The following is an 18,825-nucleotide window of genomic DNA, read 5'->3' as shown; positions in this document are numbered from 1 at the left end:
TAGCGTTTGGCACGGACTAGAAGGGCAGAGATGGCCTGTTTCTGTGCTGTAATTGTTATATGGTTATATAAGTAAGTCAATAGCATCATAACATTTTAAGTAACGTTTGGATATTAAACACACAGCACATATTTTCTTCGTATGAACATATAAAATCATTGCAACACACCAATATCGCTGAATCAGTGGGAGACCTGGGCTTGTTTCCCTGCAACGAGATGGTGCCATCGAGGGGTGATGGGAGACAGCGATACTCGAATGGGGTTCCTTATGTCCAGTCTATTCGGCAATTTAGTTTTTGTTGCATGCATTGCAGAAAACTCCGCTTCACAGAAAAATGTTGGAAATGGAAGCAACGTTTTCAGTGCTTTCGTGACTATCTCGGGATATTTAGCCTTGACTTTGATCCAGAATGCCAACAGAGATGTTATGTCAAACATACTTTTCAGCCCTCCGTCATTTGCCAGTTCGAGGAGTTGATCTTCCCGTGCTGACACGGATGACGTGCAGGTCATGACCTCGCATGCATAATGGCTCAACAGTGGCCGTGACAGGAAATGAAAAAAGGTGCAGCTGACTCATATCGCCAAATCATATCGTTTCCTCGCGGCCCGGTACCGGTCCGTGGCCCGGTGGTTGGGGACCGCTGCATTACACAATACCCAATCCAGTACGGCCGATCCCCTAGTGGGCTCAACAAGCTGTTCTAAAAATCCATCTCACAGACCTTCTACAAATTCTCTCCCTTGAGATCCAGTGCCGACCTGATTTTCCCAATCCACTTGCGTGTTAAACACAATTATCATAACACTGCCCTTCTGACAAGTCTTTTCTATTTCCTGTTGTAATTTGTAGTCCACATCCCTGCAGCTGTTTGGAGGCCTATAAATAACTGCCATCAGGGTCCTTTTACCCCTGCAATTTCTAAGCTCAACCCATAAAGATTCTGCACCTTCTGATCCTATATTATTTCTTTCCAATGATTTAATATCATTTCTTACCAATAAAGCCACGCCTCCTCCTCCGCGTACCTTCCTATCCTTCCGATACACCGTGTATCCTTGGACGTTCAGCTCCCAGAGACATGCATCCTTTAGCCATGTCTCAGTGATGGCCACAATATCATACCTGCCAATCTGTAGCTGTATGACAAGATCATCCACCCTATTCCTTATGCTGCGTGCATTTAAGTATAACACCTTAAGACCAGTATTTGGTACTTTTGGCTTTGATTTCACTGCAACTTTATTGCACTGCAACTCATCCTAATGGCTACAAATTTGCCCCACCACCTGCCTGTCTTTCCTGACATCTTTACTGCTCACTATCTCAGATTTATTTCTGTTTTCCTCTTCCTCCGCTCTGTCATTCCGGTTCCCATCCCCCTGCCAAATTAGTTTAAACCCTCCCTAACAGCTCTATTAAACTTTCCTGCCAGCATATTGGTCCCCTTCGGGTTCGGGTGTAACCTGTCCTTTTTGAAAAGGTCATTCTTCCCCCAGAAGAGATCCCAATTATCCAAGAATCTGAAGCCCTGCCCCCTACACCAGTCTCTCAGCAACGCATTCATCTGCCTGATCCTACTATTCTTGCCCTCACTAGCACGTGGCACAGGTAGCAATCCCGAGATTACTACCCTGGAGGTCCTGCTTCTCAGCTTCCTTCCTAACTCCCGGAAATCTCTCTTCAGGACCTCCTCCTTTGTCCTATCAATGTCATTGGTACCAACATGTATGAAGACAACTGGCTGCTCACCCTCCCCCTTCAGAATATTCAGGACCCGATCCAAGACATCCCGTACCCTGGCACCTGGGAGGCAACACACCATGCGGGTATCTCTGTCAGGCTCACAGAATCTCCTGTCTGTTCCCCTGACTATGGAATCCCCTACGACTACCACATTCCTCTTCTCGCTCCTTCTCTCCTGCACAACAGCGCCAGGCTGAGTGCCAGAGACCCGGTCACCGTGGGCGTCCCCTGTTAGGTTATCCCCCTCAGCAGCATCCAGAACCAGATATTTGTTGCTGAGGGGGACAGCCACAGGTGTGTTCTCCACTATCCAGGCATTTCCCTTCCCTCTCTTGACAGTGACCCAGTTTTCTGACCCCTGTAGCCTAGGGATGACTACCTCCCTGGAGCTCCTGTCTCACCTCCTCACTTTCCCTGATAAGCAGTAGGTCATCAAGCTGCAGCTCCAGATTCCTAACATGGTCTCTGAGGAGCTGCATCTCGGTGCACCTGGCACAGATGTGGCCATCAGCGAGACTGAAGGTCTCCCAGGATTCCCACATCTGACACCCTGAACAAAGCACTAACCCAGCAGGCATGCTATCTAATTCTACAGGAATGAACCAGGAAAAATAAGTCTACTCACCCACTTACCTCGCCAAACAGACGAACTTTTTAAACCGTTAGCTGTGAGAGCCCAGCTGTTCCTGTCTGTCTGGGCCAATTTGCGAAAGGGGTGGGGGGGGGGGAGAAAAAAAAAGAATTGGTGCTTCGCTCTCGCCTCTTCCCGTTTACCGTTGAAGCCAAAGCCCTACACTCTGCTACCGCTCACTCCGCTGCCCACTGTATAGGGTGGTCTCCTTTTTAAACTCTCCGCGCTGTCCTGTTGACATCACGCACCTGCGCAGTCTCGTCCTCCTTGCACTCAAAGAAGTTTTTAAAAAAAAACTGCTTTCCTTCAGAATTCAGCTCTCACGGCGCTTTGTAGTCCCGATCCAATATCCCCTGAATATTTGCCACATATCTTCAGTACATTTCCCTGAGAACATCTGTTTCCAATTTATGCTTCCAAGTTCCTGCCTGATAGCCTCATATTTCCCCTTACTCCAGTTAAAAGTTTTCCTAACTTCTCAGTGACTCAAAGACAGATGCAAGGGTGTGCCAGGATAGAACATAGCCTTTGGCCCACAATGTTGTGCCAAGTCTATTGAATTAGTAGTCAAATGGCCAACTAAGCTAATCCCCTCTGCCTACTCAATGTCTCTATCCTTTCATTTTGATTGGAATATGGTGAGTATATGTGAACTCTACAGCAGGATGTACACTGAATGTGTGGGCAAAACCTTGTCATATGAGTTGTGCATTTTGGTAGGAGGAACCTGAAGAAGACAGACACTGTTATTTCAATGGATCAAAATGTTATTGTGCATAAATTAGCAAACTTAAGTTAAGAAGACAACTGATATGTTTTCAGAGAGGTTGGAGTTTAGAAATAAAAGTATGATTGTAGGGTACTAGTGAAGCCACACCAGGAGTGCTAGGGATAGTTTTAGTCCCCTTAGTTAAGAAACAATACACTAGCATTGAAGAAAGCTCCAAAGGAGATTAACTTTTTCACTAGCTAAATTGTGAGATGAGAGGATTGTCGTGTCATAAACAGCAAATTAAACAGATTTTTTTTTTTGAAGTTTTGGAAGAAGGAAATAGAACAGAAATAGGCCATTCGGCCCAGCTAGTCCGTGCTGAACCATTACTCTACCTAGTCCCACTGACCTGGACCCAGACTATAGCCCTCCATACCCTTCCCATCCATGTGCCTATCCAAATTTATCTTACATGTTGAAATAGAACCAGCATTCACCCCTTGTAAGGACAGCTCATTCCACATTCACATCACCCTCTGAAGTGAAGTTCCCTCATGTTCCTCTTAATTATTTCATCCTTAACCCATGACTTCTAGTTGTAGCCTCACCCTATCTCAGTGGAAAAATCCTGTTTACATTTACCCTACTCATACTCCTCATGATTTTATATACCTCGGTCTAATCTCCTCTTATTCTTCTACATTTTACGGAATAAAGTCCCTTTTCAAACATTGTCTTATATTCGGATCCTCTAGACCCAGCAACATCTTTGTAAATTTTCTCTTCAGTCTATCAATCTATCTTTCCTGTAAATAGGTGACCAAAACTGCACACTATACTCTAAGTTAGGTCTCATCAATGTCTTGTACAACTTCAACACTATATCCATCTCCTATATCAGCAGTCCCCAACCACCAGAGCATGCTCTACCGGGCCGCGAGGAAACAATATGATTTGGCGATATGATTACCCGCGCGTCATCCACTTCAGCGCAGAAAGGAGATTAACTCCTCGAGCTTGCAAATGACGGCAGGCTGAAAAGTTTGTTCGACAGAAAATCTCTGCCGGCATTCTGGATCAAAGTCAAGGCTCAATATCCTGAGATAGCCACGGAAGCACCAAAAACGTTGCTTCCATTTCCAACATACCTCTGCGATGAATGTAACAAAAACTAAATTGCGGATTAGACTGGACATAAGGAACCCCGTTTGAGTATCGCTGTCCCCCATCACCCCTCGATAGGACTGTCTTGTTGCAGGAACACAAGCCCAGGGCTCCCACTGATTCAGCGATATTGGTGCGTTGCAATGATTTTATAAGTTCATATGGGGAAAATATGTGCTGTGTTTAATATCCAAACATTACGTAAAATGTTATGATGCTATTGACTTATATAACCATATAACAATTACAGCACGGAAACAGGCCATCTCTGCCCTTCTAGTCCGTGCCGAACGCTACTCTCACCTCGTCCCACGGACCTACACTCAGCCCATAACCCTTCATTACTTTCCTGTCCATATACCTATTCAATTTTTCTTTAAATGATAATATCGAACCTGCTTCTGACACTTCTACTGGAAGTTTGTTCAACACTCCCCTGATAATTGACTTATCGCTATATTCATGCGAGGAAAATGCGCTGTGTGTTTAATATTAAATTCGTTAGATAAAGCCTTTTAGAAACGAAATTGAGTGTATTAGCCACTTATCACCGATATTCCGGTCGTGATTAACACCCCCCTCCGAACAGAATCGCCAAAAATGATTTGTAGAAAAATGATCAGCATGTGCGTGCATGCGCAAATAACGCATGTGCACTGGTGCCCGCGCAAGGCTTCATGGTCATTGTAGTCTTTCTCTGGGTAAACGCAACGTATTTGACTGGTACTCTTGTCCGTTGGCAACCATCCCGCCCTCCCCCCCCCCCCCCCCAGCCGGTCCGCAAGAATATTGTCAACGTGAAACCGGTCCGCACTGCAAAAAAGGTTGGGGACCCCTGTCCTATATCCATTACTTGGATCTACAAAGGGCTATGTGCGAAAAACTTTCTTTATGACCTTATCTACCTGTGACACCACTTTCATGGAATTATGGATCTGTATACCAAGATTATTCTATCCATCTGCGCTCCTCAGTGTCCTACTGCTCCTCATGCAACACCTCACACTTGTCTGCATTAAATTCCATCTGTCATTTTTCCAGATAGTCCAGATCCCGCTGCGACCCTTGATAGTCTCCTTCGCTGTCCACTACACCCCTATTCTTGCTGTCACCTGCAAACTTGCTCATCCAGTTTACCACATTATCACCCAGATCATTTATATAGATGATAAACAACAACATGCCTAGCACTGATCCCTGTGGCACACCACTAGTCACAGGCCTCCTGTCAGAGAGGCAACCATCTACTACCAATCCCTGGCTTCTCCCACAAAGCCGATGTCTAATCCAATTTACACCTCATCTCAATGCCAAGTGACTACACCTTCCTGCCAACTTCCCATGTGGGTCCTTGTTAAAGTTTTTAAAAATTTATTTATGGGATATGGACATCACCCTTGAGAAGGTGATGAGCTGCCTTCTTGAACCACTGCAGTCCCTGAGGTGTAGGTACATCTACAGTGCTATTGTCCCTGTAGACAACATCCACTGCCTTGCTTTCACCACTGGCAGACCACAGTAAGTGTGCTTGCAACACTGTGTGTCCGACAGATTGATCAGCAGCACTGGGGCTCCACAGGGGACTGTCTTGTCTCCCTTTCTCTTCACCATTTACACCTCGGACTTCAACTACTGCACAGAGTCTTGTCATCTTCAGAAGTTTTCTGATGACTGCCATAGTTGGATGCGTCAGCAAGGGAGATGAGGCTGAATACAGGGCTACGGTAGGAAACTTTGTCACATGGTGTGAGCAGAATTATCTGCAGCTTAATGTGAAAAAGACTAAGGAGCTGGTGGTAGACCTGAGGAGGGCAAAAGCACGGGTGACCCCTGTTTCCATCCAGGGGGTCAGTGTGGACATGGTGGAGGATTACAAATACCTGGGGATACAAATTGACAATAAACTGGACTGGTCAAAGAACACTGAAGCTGTCTACAAGAAGGGTCAGAGCCGTCTCTATTTCCTGAGGAGACTGAGGTCCTTTAACATTGCCGGACGATACTGAGGATGTTCTACGAGTCTGTGGTGGCCAGTGCGATCATGTTTGCTGTTGTGTGCTGGGGCAGCAGGCTGAGGGTAGCGGACACCAACAGAATCAACAAACTCATTCGTAAGGCCAGTGATGTTGTGGGGATGGAACTGGACTCTCTGACGGTGGTGTCTGAAAAGAGGATGCTGTCCAAGTTGCATGCCATCTTGGACAATGTCTCCCATCCACTACATAATGTACTGGGTGGGCACAGGAGTACATTCAGCCAGAGACTCATTCCACCGAGATGCAACACAGAGCGTCATAGGAAGTCATTCCTGCCTGTGGCCATCAACCTTTACAACTCTTCCCTTGGAGGGTCAGACACCCTGAGTCAATAGGCTGGTCCTGGACTTTTTCCTGGCATAATTTGCATATTGCTATTTAGTTATTTATGGTTTTATTACTATTTATTTATGGTGCAACTGTAAAGAAAACCAAGTTCCCTCGGGATCAATAATGTATGACTATGACTATTTCCTGGGAAGTTCCTCAAAAGATTGGTTAGACTGACCTACCGCGCACAAAGACATGCCTACTCAGTCCCTATCTATCCAAATATCCAGTCTCTTTGAATACCTTACCCACTGCTGATGTCAGGCTCACCAGCTTATTATTTCCCGGCTTATTCTTTGAGCCTTTCTTAAACAGCAGAACAACATTAGCTACCCTCCAATCCTCAGGCTAAAGATGATTTAAGTTTCTCTGCTTGGGCCCCTGCAGTTTTTGCACTTGCCTCCCACGCGGTCAGAGGGAACTCCTTGTCAGGTCCTAGGAATTTATCCACCCTGATTTGTCTCAAAACAGCAAACACCACCTCCTCTGTAATCTGTATGGGGTTACCATGGCCTTGCTGCTACTTTGCCTCACTTCTGTAGACTCTGTGTTTGTCTCCTCAGTAAATACTGATGTATTTATGAATCCATTTAACATCACCATCTGTCTGCTTAACACAGACCATCTTGAACTAAGAGTCACCATCTGATGCAAGACCTAAGCACTAAGATGAAGAGAAATTTCTCTTCTGGAAGATAACTAAATCCTTGATATTTCTGACTGGCTGTATGTGACCATATAATGATAGCAATTTATCCACAAATCTTCAGAGTAAATTTTTGGCAGTTGATAAATGCACATTCTTGTCTACTCCCATCCCTGCACTGGGACCATAGCCCTCCATACCCCTACCAACTGTGTACCTATCCAGTCTTCTCTTAAACGTTGACATCAAGCTCGCTGCACCACTTGGGCTGGCAGCTCATTCTGCTGACCCTCTGAGTGAAAATTTAAACATGTTACAGATGCATATTTTAAAATAATTTTTACCATGAAATATAAGTGAGTCCACAGGATGCGAGGAAATTTGGCAAATTTGATGCAGAATTGCTTAGTAGCAGATGATGGAGATTTTTGCAATTGAAAGGCTATAGAAGTAATCAATCCTGGGATTGTGACAAGGGAAGCAGCCCTGCGGTAATCAATGTCCAGCAGAGCCTTGTGATCACAAAAGAGACGTCCGAGGCTGTGACTCACGGTTTCACTGCAAGCACCTGCACCCAGGTCAGCTCTTCCAAATCCAATTCGACTTCTGTGGCCCAGCGGCGTGATGAATGGGACATCTCTTTTTGGAGCCAAGAATAGTCTTCGTATGTATAAAAATACATTTAATAAAGAAAAAGCACCTTTGGTTGGTTCCAGAGAGGCTGCTGCATCTTACCGGAAGTTGATATTTATATTTTAAAATATTTGTAAGTTTCCAGATGACTCAAATATTGATTGCATTGTTGATGGCTAGAGGGTAAATTTGATGAGTTGGTAAAATGGGCAGAACAAAGATGGATTAGATTTATCCTTGAAAAATAGAAGCCTTTGCACTTCGAACTTTACAGCACAGAAACTTCTTCTCACCTGCCTATCATCTCCCCCTTGACACGTACCCTTTGGGAAAATTAATAAGAATTGCAAAGTCACGTCCCCATCTACATCAACGGAGCTGTAGTGGAGCGTGTATCAAGCTTCAAATTCCTTAAAAAGGTGCAACAGTGCCTTTATTTCCTGCGGAGCATGAAGAAAGCTCACCTCTGTCCCAGGATACTGACAGACTTTTACCGCTGTACCATTGAGAGTATACTCACCAACTGCATCTCAGTGTGGTATGGCAATTCTCCCGTATCGGACCGCAAAGCACTGCAGCGTGTGGTGAAAACTGCCCAGTGGATTATCGGCACCCAATTGCCCACCATTGAGAACATCTACTATAAACACTGACTGGGCAGGGCGAGAAGCATTATCAAGGATGCATCTCATCCTGACCATGGACTTTTTACTCTCCTCTCATCTGGTAGGCGCTATAGGAGCCTCCACTCCCGCACCAGCAGGCACAGGAAGAGCTTCTTCCCTGAGGCTGTGACCCTGCTGAACCTCACATCACAGCGCTAAGCAGTATTACACCCATATTGTACTGTCTCAGTACTTTTATATTTGAGTGCTGTAGCACTTACTTTTTATTCACAGTTATTTTGTAACTAACACTATTGTATTTCTGGTCAGATGCTAACTGCATTTCATTGGCTTTGTATCTGTACTCGGCACAATGACAATAAAGCTGAATCTAATCTTGAATCCAATCACCTTCTTCGTCTTGTGTTATGGTGGTTGGCACCCACCTTAAAGTACATTACCGCCACCTTCTGCTCCGGAGTGTTCAATATACTTGCATTCTAAATTCTCTTTTTTTTTCTCCCTCTCCTCTCCTCTCCTCTCCTCTCCTCTCCTCTCCTCTCCTCTCCTCTCCTCTCCTCTCCTCTCCTCTCCTCTCCTCTCCTCTCCTCTCCTCTCCTCTCCTCTCCTCTCCTCTCCTCTCCTCTCCTCTCCTCTCCTCTCCTCTCCTCTCCTCTCCTCTCCTCTCCTCTCCTCTCCTCTCCTCTCCTCTCCTCTCCTCTCCTCTCCTCTCCTCTCCTCTCCTCTCCTCTCCTCTCCTCTCCTCTCCTCTCCTCTCCTCTCCTCTCCTCTCCTCTCCTCTCCTCTCCTCTCCTCTCCTCTCCTCTCCTCTCCTCTCCTCTCCTCTCCTCTCCTCTCCTCTCCTCTCCTCTCCTCTCCTCTCCTCTCCTCTCCTCTCCTCTCCTCTCCTCTCCTCTCCTCTCCTCTCCTCTCCTCTCCTCTCCTCTCCTCTCCTCTCCCCTCCTCCTCCCCTCCCCTCCCCTCCCCTCCCCTCCCCTCCCCTCCCCTCCCCTCCCCTCCCCTCCCCTCCCCTCCTCTCCTCTCCTCTCCTCTCCTCTCCCCTCCCCTCCCCTCCCCTCCCCTCCCCACCCCTCCACCCTCCCCTCCCCACCCTCCACCCTCCCCTCCATCCTCCCCTCTTAGCACCCTATTCCTGCTTATCAGTCATATTCTATATTTTGGGAAAAAAAAAACCCTGTACCCCTCAAGAAAGCTAAAAATACCCTGACCTGTGCTCTCTCACCCATGTCCAGCAACCCTTTTAATATGAATTCCTGCACCTCCCGTTCCCTTAGATTAATTCTCATCATCTCTCTCTGTATCCCATACTCTCTGCAACTCAGAGCTACATGTTCTACTGACTTCTCTTCCTGACATTCCTCACACAATCCTGTCTGGTGTTTCCCTATCATTTTCAATGTTTTGTTTAATGCACAGTGCCCCAGCCTTAACCTAGTCCACACAGTTTTCTCTCTTCTGTATACACTACCTACCCTACTACCTACAACACTTCTTTGCATTTGATATAAATGCCTCCCTTTCCCCTCCCTGTCTCATCTTTCTTGCCACATTTTGTTAATTTTTTTTCTTCCCAGATCGAATCTGAAATCTAATCTAAAGTTGTCAATATAACCCCATCCATTGCGGGTGAAGCTCACCCCACCATCGAGCACATCTGCATAGAGTGCATTCACAGGAAAGCAGCATCCATCATCAGGTACCCCACCATCCAGGACATGCTCTCTTCTCATTCTTGCCATCAGGAAGAAGGTACAGGAGTGTACAGGACTCACACCACCAGGATCAGGAGCAGTTATTACCCCTCAACCCTCAGGCACTTGAACCAAAGGGGATAACTTCACTTCCTATCAAGAGTCCTGAAATGTTCCCACAACCATTTTCAAGGACTCTTCATCTCATGTTCTTGATATTTGTTGTCTTTTGCACATTGGTTTTTTGTCCATCCTGTTGGGTGCGGTCTTTCATTGATTCCATTGAGTTTTTTTATATTTATTGTGGATGCCCATAAGAAAATGAATTTCATGGTTGTATATGGTGACATATAGTATATGTACTTTGATAATAGTCCCTGGGAAGTTTTAGGGTTGGGAAGGGAGGGTCCTTGTGTATCCAGTGATTCTTGAAGTCAGTGGTGCTGGTAGTTAAATTTGTTAAGAAGATATATGGGATGCTTGTGTTCATTAACTGATGTGTAGAATGAAAAAACAAGTGAATCGTGACAACTATAGTGAACATTGGTTCTGGTCGCCATACGAGAAAGGAGAGCATACATACTAGATTCACCAGGCTGTTGTAGTCTGCACAGGCTGAGTTTGATTTATTTGCAGCAGCAAATCTCCAGGGTGGACCTGACATGAGGCACGTGAAGTGGAGGAAAGTTGAGGGAAGATGTCATAGCTAGGTTTTTACACAGAATGGCGGGGTGCCTGGAATGCATTGTCAGGTATGGTGGTAGAGGCTGATACAATAGCAACATTTAAAAGTCTCTGAGGCACATGGGAGTTGTGGGATGTATAGAAGGGAAAGGTTAGATTGATCATCAACTATATTCAGATAGGTTGACACAACATCATGGGCTGAAGGGCCCATAATGTATTGTGCTGTGTTCTAGACAAGGTAAAAAAGGATAGGCTTCCTCCCTCCCCTTACCAAAGGTGTCTAAAACTAGACAATATAGGTTAGGAGTTTTAGAAGGGGTTTGAGGAGGAACTTATAGACAGAGCATAGTTGAAATCTGGAACAAGCTGACAGTGGAAATAATGGAAGCAAATTCTCTCATACCATTTAAGCAATATTTAGATGAGCAGTTGATATGTATGGGCTGAGTGATGGGAAAGATGGTTATTATAGGGAGGTACTTTGTTGGCAAAAGTGCCAGTTTCATCCAGTATGACTATATAGTTTGCAAATCCTGCTCCAGGTTAAACCTGGATATAATTTGAGGGTTCCTATCGTCACCATAAGCGTAAATGCTGAAATCTGGGTAAGTATTTGCTGCTTCTGCTGGTGGACTTCATGTTTGCAGGCTGTCAAAGACTTGTCTTCAAGATCTCAAGACTTTTATCTGTGTGAGTGCGAGTAGCTCACTGCAGAACTCTTGGCATTTCCTTTGCAGAGTCGGTCAGTGTTTTTATAAATCTCTCTTTCTTAGGGGGAAACTCTGCATTGGCTGGCTTGTGCTTTATATGTGGCCTGTCGAAAAAGCATCACCCCAACCGTTGGCAAGGGAATGATGGAAGGAAATGGTGTTTCATTGACAAGAATTCTTCGCTCATCAAAGTTAAGGTAACAGTTATCTCGTGTTCTAGAATTAGAAGCAAGCTAGTGCAATAAATACATTCCCGCTTTGTTTACAAAGAAATAGGAGCAGGAGTAGGCCATCTGGCCCATCGAACCTGCCCCGCCATTCAATAAGCTCATGGCTGATCTGTCCGTAAACTCAGCTCCATTTTCCTGCCTTTTCCCCATAACCCTTAATCCCACTACTATGTTTATTGTGGAGGTGTTGTGATTGTTGGAATGACACTTGTTTCTGACTGAGTAAACTGGTAGAACGCTTATATATTTTTTGACATTCTGTTTTGGGGTTCAAAGTGCAGTGGGATTTCTAATTGTTTATCAATGTATGAAGTGACTGTAGTTTATAATTCTTAATATTATAAGATATTGGGAAACTTTGACATGGCCTATTTTATAATGAATTATTATTTGAATAGACTCTTCACTGAGTCCGGGGGGGACATGTAGACAATAACACAATGTAGTATGAAGGAACAGTAGTTGATGAAATGGCTAGACAGAGAAGTTTAAGGAAGGTTTGTGGTGTATCGGTCATAGCTATCATTGATGGTGTGAAGGTTGGGGAGAAGGTATGTAGAAAACAATTAAAAGATTAGAGATCTTGGGATTACTACCTGTGCCACGCAACAGCGAGTACAAGTATAGAGTGAAGTGGAAGATAAATGTGTGTCTGAGGGATTGGAGCAGGGGGCAGGGATTCAGATTTCTGGATCATTGCGACCTCTTGGGACAGGAGTGACCTGTACAAAAAGGACAGGTTGCACTTCAGTCTGATGGGGACCAATATCCTGGTGGGGAGGTTTGCTAACGCTATTGGGAGAGTTTATAATTTAACCATATAACAATTACAGCACCGAAACAGGCCATTTCAGCCCTTCTAGTCCATGCCGAATGCTTACTCTCATCTAGTCCCACTGACCTGCACTCAGCCCATAACCCTCCATTCCTTTCCTGTCCGTATATCTATCCAATTTAACTTTAAACAACAACATCGAACCTGCCTCAACCACTTCTGCTGGAAGCTTGTTCCACCCAGCTACCACTCTCTAAGTAAAGAAGTTTTCCCTCATGTTACCCCTAAACATTTGCCCTTTAACTCTCAACTCATGTCTTCTTGTTTGAATCTCCCCTGCTCTCAATGGAAAAAGCCTATCCACGTCAACTCCATCTATCCCCCTCATAATTTTAAATACCTCTATCAAGTCCCCCCTCAACCTTCTATGTTCCAGAGTATAAAGACCCAACTTGTTCAATCTTTCTCTGTAACTTGGGTGATGAAACCCAGGTAACATTCTAGTAAATCTTCTCTGTACTCTCTCTATTTTGTTGACATCTTTCCTATAATTCGGTGACCAGAACTGTACACAATACTCCAAATTTGGCCTCCAGTGCCTTGTACAATTTCAGCATTACATCCCAATTCCTATACTCAATGTTGTGATTTATAAAGGCCAACATACCAAAAGCTTTCTTCACCACCCTATCCACATGAGATTCCACCTTCAGGGAACTCTTCACCATTATTCCCAGATCCCTCTGTTCTACTGCTGTTTAATCTAGAACTGCTGGAGGGTGGGAACTGAACTGAAGAGACAGAGGAAGGGGTGGTTGGCTCACAAACAGAGAAAGATTGGAGACAGTGCGAGAGGCAGGTAATAGAGAAGGGATACGCTCAGATCGATGGTTTGAGATTTTAATGCAAGAAGCATCATGAACAAAGCGGGTGAGCTTAGAGTATGAATCAGTACTTGGGGATATGATGTTGTGACCAGTACAGAAACTTGAATGACCCAGGGGCAGGAATGGTTACTTCGAGTGCCAGGCTTTAGATGTTTCACAAATGACAAGGAGGGAGGCAGGAGAGGTGAGGGTGTGGCACTGCTGATCTGAGATAGTGTCACGGCTGCAGAAAAGGAGGAAGTCATGGAGGGATTGTCAAAGGAGTCTCTCTGGGTGGAGGTTAGGAACAGGAAGGGGTCAATAACTCTACTGGGTGTTTTTTATAGACTACCCAACAGTAACAGTGATATGGAGCAGGTAGGGAGACATATTCTGCAAAGGTGTAATAATACCAGCGTTGTTGTGCTGAGAGATTTTAATTTCCCAAATATTGATTGGCATCTTTCTAGAGTGGGGGGTTTAGATGGGGTGGAGTTTGTTAGTTGTATTCAGGAAGGTTTCCTGACACAATATGTAGATAAACCTATGAGAGGAGAGGCTGACTTAATCTGGTATTAGGAAATGAAGCTGGTCAGGTGTCAGGTCACTCAGTGTTAGAGCATTTTGGAGATAATGATCACAATTCTATCTCCTTTACCATAGCATTGAAGAGAGATAGGAACAGACAAGTGAGGAAAGCGTTTAATTGGAGTAAGGGGAAATATGAGGCAAGAACTTGGAAGCATAAATTGGGAACAGATGTTGTCAGGGAAATGTACGACAGAAATGTGGCAAATGCTCAGGGAATATTTGCATGGCGTTCTGCACAGGTATGTTCCACTGAGACGGGGAAAGGATGGTAGGGTACAGGAACTGTGGTGTACAAAGGCTATTGAAAATCTAGTCAAGAAGAAAAGAAGAGCTTATGAAAGGTTCAAAAAAACTAGGTAATGATAGAGGTCTAGATTATAAGGTTAACAGGAAGGAATTTAAGAATGAAATTAGGAGAGCTAGAAGGGGCCGGGGAAGGCCTTGGCGAGCAGGATTAAAGAAAACCCCAAGGCATTCGACGAGTACGTGAAAAGCAAGAAGATAAGACATGAGAGAATAGGATCAATCAAGTGTGACAGTGGAAAAGTGTGTATGGAACCAAAGGAGTAGCAGAGGTACTTAATGAATACTCTGCTTCAGTATTTACTATGGAAAAGGATCTTGGCGATTGTGGGGATGAATTACAACGGATTGAAAAGCTTGAGCATATAGACATTAAGAGGATGTGCTGGAGCTTGATAAGTCTCCGGGACCGGATGAGGTGTACCTCAGACTAATGTAGGAGGCGAGGGAGGAGATTGCTGGAAAAGATCTTGAGAGGCTGGATTTATGAACGTTTGGAGAGGCATAATATGATTAAGAATAGTCAGCATAGTTTTGTCAAGGGCAGGTCGTGCCTTATGAGCCTGATTGATTTTTTTGAGGATGCGACTAAACACATTGAAGGTAGAGCAGTAGATGCAGTGGATTTCAGCAAGGCATTTAATAAGGTGTCCCATGCAAGGCTTATTGAGAAAGTAAGGAGGCACAGGATCAAAGGGGACATTGCTTTGTGGGTCCAGGATTGGCTTGCCCACGGAAGGCAAAGAGTGGTTGTAGACAGGTCATTTTCTTCATAGAGGTTAGTGACCAGTGATGTGCTTCAGGGATCTGTTCTGAGACCATTTCTCTTCGTGATTTTTATAAATGACCTGAATGAGTAAGTGGAGGGATGGGTTAGTAAATTTGCTGATGACACAAAGGTTGGAGGTGCTGTGGATAGTGTGGAGGGCTGTCAGAGGTTACAATGGGACATTGATAGGATGCAAAACTGGACTGAGAAGTGGCAGATCGAGTTCAACCCAGGTAAGTGTGAGGTGATTCATTTTGGTAGGTCAAATATGATGGCAGAATATAGTACTGATGGTAAGACAGCATTCACAACACGCTAGAGGAACTCAGCAGGTCAGGCAGCATCCGTGGAAGCAATGAGTCGACGTTTCGGGCCGGAACCCTTCATCAGGACTGAAGAGGGAAGGGGCAGAGGCCCTATAAAGAAGGTGGGGGAGGGTTGGAAGTAGAAGGCTGGTAGGTTCAGTTGAAAAAACAATAATTTGAAAGACAAAGGGGTGGGGGAGGGGAAGCAGGGAAGTGATAGGCAGGAAAGGTGAAGGAGGAATAGGGGAAAACACAATGGGTCGTAGAAGAAGGCGGAACCAAGAGGGAGGCGATAGGCAGCTGGGGGAGGGGGCAGAGTGAAATAGGGATAGAGGAAGGGAGGAGGAGGGATTTACTGGAAGTTGGAGAATTCTATGGTCATACCAAGGGGCTGGAGACTACCTAGAAGGTATATGAGGTGTTGCTCTTCCAGTCTGAGTTTAGCCTCATCATGGCAGTAGAGGAGGCCATGTATGGTCATATCTGAATGGGAATGTGAAGCAGAGTCAAAGTGGGTGGCTACCGGGAGATCCTGTCTGTTGTGGCGGATGGAGCAGAGGTGTTCGACGACGCGGTCCCCCAATCTGCGTCGTGTTTCACCGATGTAGAGGAGGCCACACCAGGAGCACCGGATGCAATAGATGACCCCAACAGACTCACAAGTGAAGTGTTGCCTCACCTGGAAGGACTGTTTGGGGCCCTGAATGGTGGCAAGAGAGGAGGTGTAGGGACAGGTGTAGCACTTGCGCTTACAGGGAAAAGTGCCGGGTGGGAGATCCGTGGGGAAGGACGTGTGGATAAGGGAGTTGCGGAGGGACCGATCCTTGCGGAAAGCGGAGAGGGGTGGAGAGCAAAAGATGTGCTTAGTGGTGGGGTCCTGTTGAAGGTGGCAGAAGTTGCGGAGGATAATGTACTGGATCCGGAGGCTGGTGGGGTGGTCGGTGAGGACAAGGGGAACTCTGTCCCTGTTGTGGTGGCGGGAGGGTGGGGTGAGGGCCAAAGTGCGGGAAATGGAGGATCCTCCGCGACTCCCTTATCCACACGTCCCGCCCCACGGATTTCCCACCCGCCACTTATCCCTGTAACCTGTCCCTACACCTCCTCTCTTGCCACCATTCAGGGCCCCAAACAGTCCTTCCAGGTGAGGCAACACTTCAGTTGTGAGTCTGTTGGGGTCATCTATTGCATCCGGTGCTCCCAGTGCGGACTCCTCTACAACGGTGAAACCTGATGTAGATTGGGGGACTGCTTCATCGATCACCTCCACTCCGTCCGCCACAACAGACAGGATCTCCCGGTAGCCACCCACTTCAACTCTGCTTCCCATTCAGATATGTCCATACATGGCCTCCTCTACTGCCATGATGAGGCTAAACTCAGGTTGGAGAAGCAACACCTCATATATCGTCTAGGTAGTCTCCAGCCCCTTGGTATGAACGTAGAATTCTCCAACTTCTGGTAATTCCCTCCCCCTCCCCTCCCCCTATCCCTATTTCACTCTGCCCCCTCCCCCAGCTGCCTATCACCTCCCTGCTGCCCCTGCCCCACCCCTTTGTCATTCAAATTACTGGTTCTTCAACTGAACCTACCAGCCTTCTACTTCCAACCCTCCCCCACCGTTCGGCTCTGCACCATTCCATTAGCCGCTGCACCTTCTCTCTGTATGCTGACTCATCGATCTTGCTGATAAGACCCACCGCGGTCGTGTCATCGGCGAACTTGATGTGGTTTGAGCTGTGTGTTGCAGCACAGTCGTGGGTCAACAGAGTGATCAGCAGTGGACTCTTGGGGGAGCCCCCGTGCTCAGTGTGATGGTGTTGGAGATGCTGCTTCCAATCCGGACTGACTGAGGTCTCCCAGTCAGGAAGTCAAGGATCCAGTTGCAGAGGGAGGTGTTCAGGCCTAGTAGGCTCAGCTTTCTAATCAATTTCTGAGGAATGATTGTGTTGAATGCTGAACTGAAAGTCTATGAACAGCATTTGAACGTACGTGTCTTTTTTGTCCAGGTGGGTTAGGGCCAGGTGGAGGGTGATGGCAATGGCGTCGTCTGTTGAACAGTTGGGACAGTACACGAACTGCAGGGGGTCCAGTGAGGGGGGGGGCAGCAGGGTCTTGATGTGCCTCATGACGAGCCTCTCGAAGCACTTCATGATGATGGATGTGAGTGTGATGGGACGGTAGTCGTAGAGGCAGGACACTGAAGACTTCTTTGGCACGGGGACAATGGTGGCCTTGAAGCACGTAGGAAGGACGGCACTGCTCAGGGAGATGTTGAAGATGTATAGGATCCTGCCCCTGGTCAGATCCCACTGGAAGTACTGTGCTCAGTTCTGATCACCTCACAACAGGAAGGTTGTGGAAACTATAGAAAGGGTGTAGAGGAGATTTACAAGGATGTTGACTGGATTGGGGAGCATGCTTTATGAGAATAGGTTGAGCGAACTCGGCCTTTTCTCCTTGGAGCGACGGAGGATGAGATGTATAAGATGATGAGAGGCATTGATTGTGTGGATATTCAGAGGCTTTTTCCCAGGGCTGAAATAGCTAACACGAGAGGGCACAGTTTTAAGGTGCTTGGAAGTAGGTACAGAGGAGATGCCAGGGGTAAGTTTTTTTACACAGACAGTTGTGAGTGCGTGGAATGCGCTGCCAGTGACGGTGGTGGAGTTGGAAACGATAGGGTCTTTTAAGAGACTCCTGAATAGGTATATGGAGCTTAGAAAAATAGAGAGCTGTGGGTATCCCTAGGTAAAGTAAGAACATGTTCGGTTCACCATTGTGGGCCAAAGGGCCTATATTGTGCTGTAAGTTTTCTATGTTCCGTGTCTCTATTTCCGCACAGCTGGGGAGAGGTAAACCATAGAAGGGACTCAACATGTTTACAAATATTTGGGCCTGGTCTCGTAAGACTTTCCCCTCCCCCCACACCCATTGGTTTTCATTTCTTTTTTATTGCTTAGTAAATGATTAACTTTCTGCAGCTGCAGGAAGATGTAATATCTTGTAAATTCTGTGCTATGTTCTTACAGCCTAATCCAATTCTTCAACAAGATGAAGAAATGGGCAGATATGGCCAACTTATCCCAAGACTTCCGAAAGCGAGTAGAGCAATTAGAAAGGAATTTTGAAGTTTCCACTGTTATCTTCAGAAAGTTTCAACCTATATTTTTGGACATGTTTCAAAATCGTCACCAGGATCAGCCTCGGTTTCAGAGAAGCCGAAAGCAGAGGCAAGTTATTTATCTGTTTTGGCTTGGTATCTTAATCTTCACTAAAGTTTTACAGCCAAGGTTGCCAACTGACAACTTTAAATCTTGGTACTAAAACATAGGACCTAATAATGTAACACACAAAAAACGCTGGAGGAACTC

The 18,825-nt window shown here is 45.9% G+C and overlaps 1 protein-coding gene across 1 annotated transcript in view; it reads left to right on the top strand.

The window, feature by feature from the left end:
* rbl1 (retinoblastoma-like 1 (p107)) overlaps nucleotides 1-18,825 on the top strand; it is a 129,112-nt gene that overhangs the window by 6,038 nt on the left and 104,249 nt on the right. The window contains exons 2-3 of the mRNA XM_063040966.1: nucleotides 11,679-11,812; nucleotides 18,484-18,684. Coding sequence (XP_062897036.1) covers nucleotides 11,679-11,812; nucleotides 18,484-18,684 — 335 coding nt within the window. The remainder of the gene's footprint in view (nucleotides 1-11,678; nucleotides 11,813-18,483; nucleotides 18,685-18,825) is intronic.

This window comes from Mobula hypostoma, chromosome 2 (assembly GCF_963921235.1).
Source record: "Mobula hypostoma chromosome 2, sMobHyp1.1, whole genome shotgun sequence".
Classification (NCBI taxonomy): Eukaryota; Metazoa; Chordata; class Chondrichthyes; order Myliobatiformes; family Myliobatidae; genus Mobula; species Mobula hypostoma.
The sequence above is the reverse complement of the archived record's forward strand: the minus strand, read 5'-3'. Positions and strand labels throughout refer to the sequence as shown.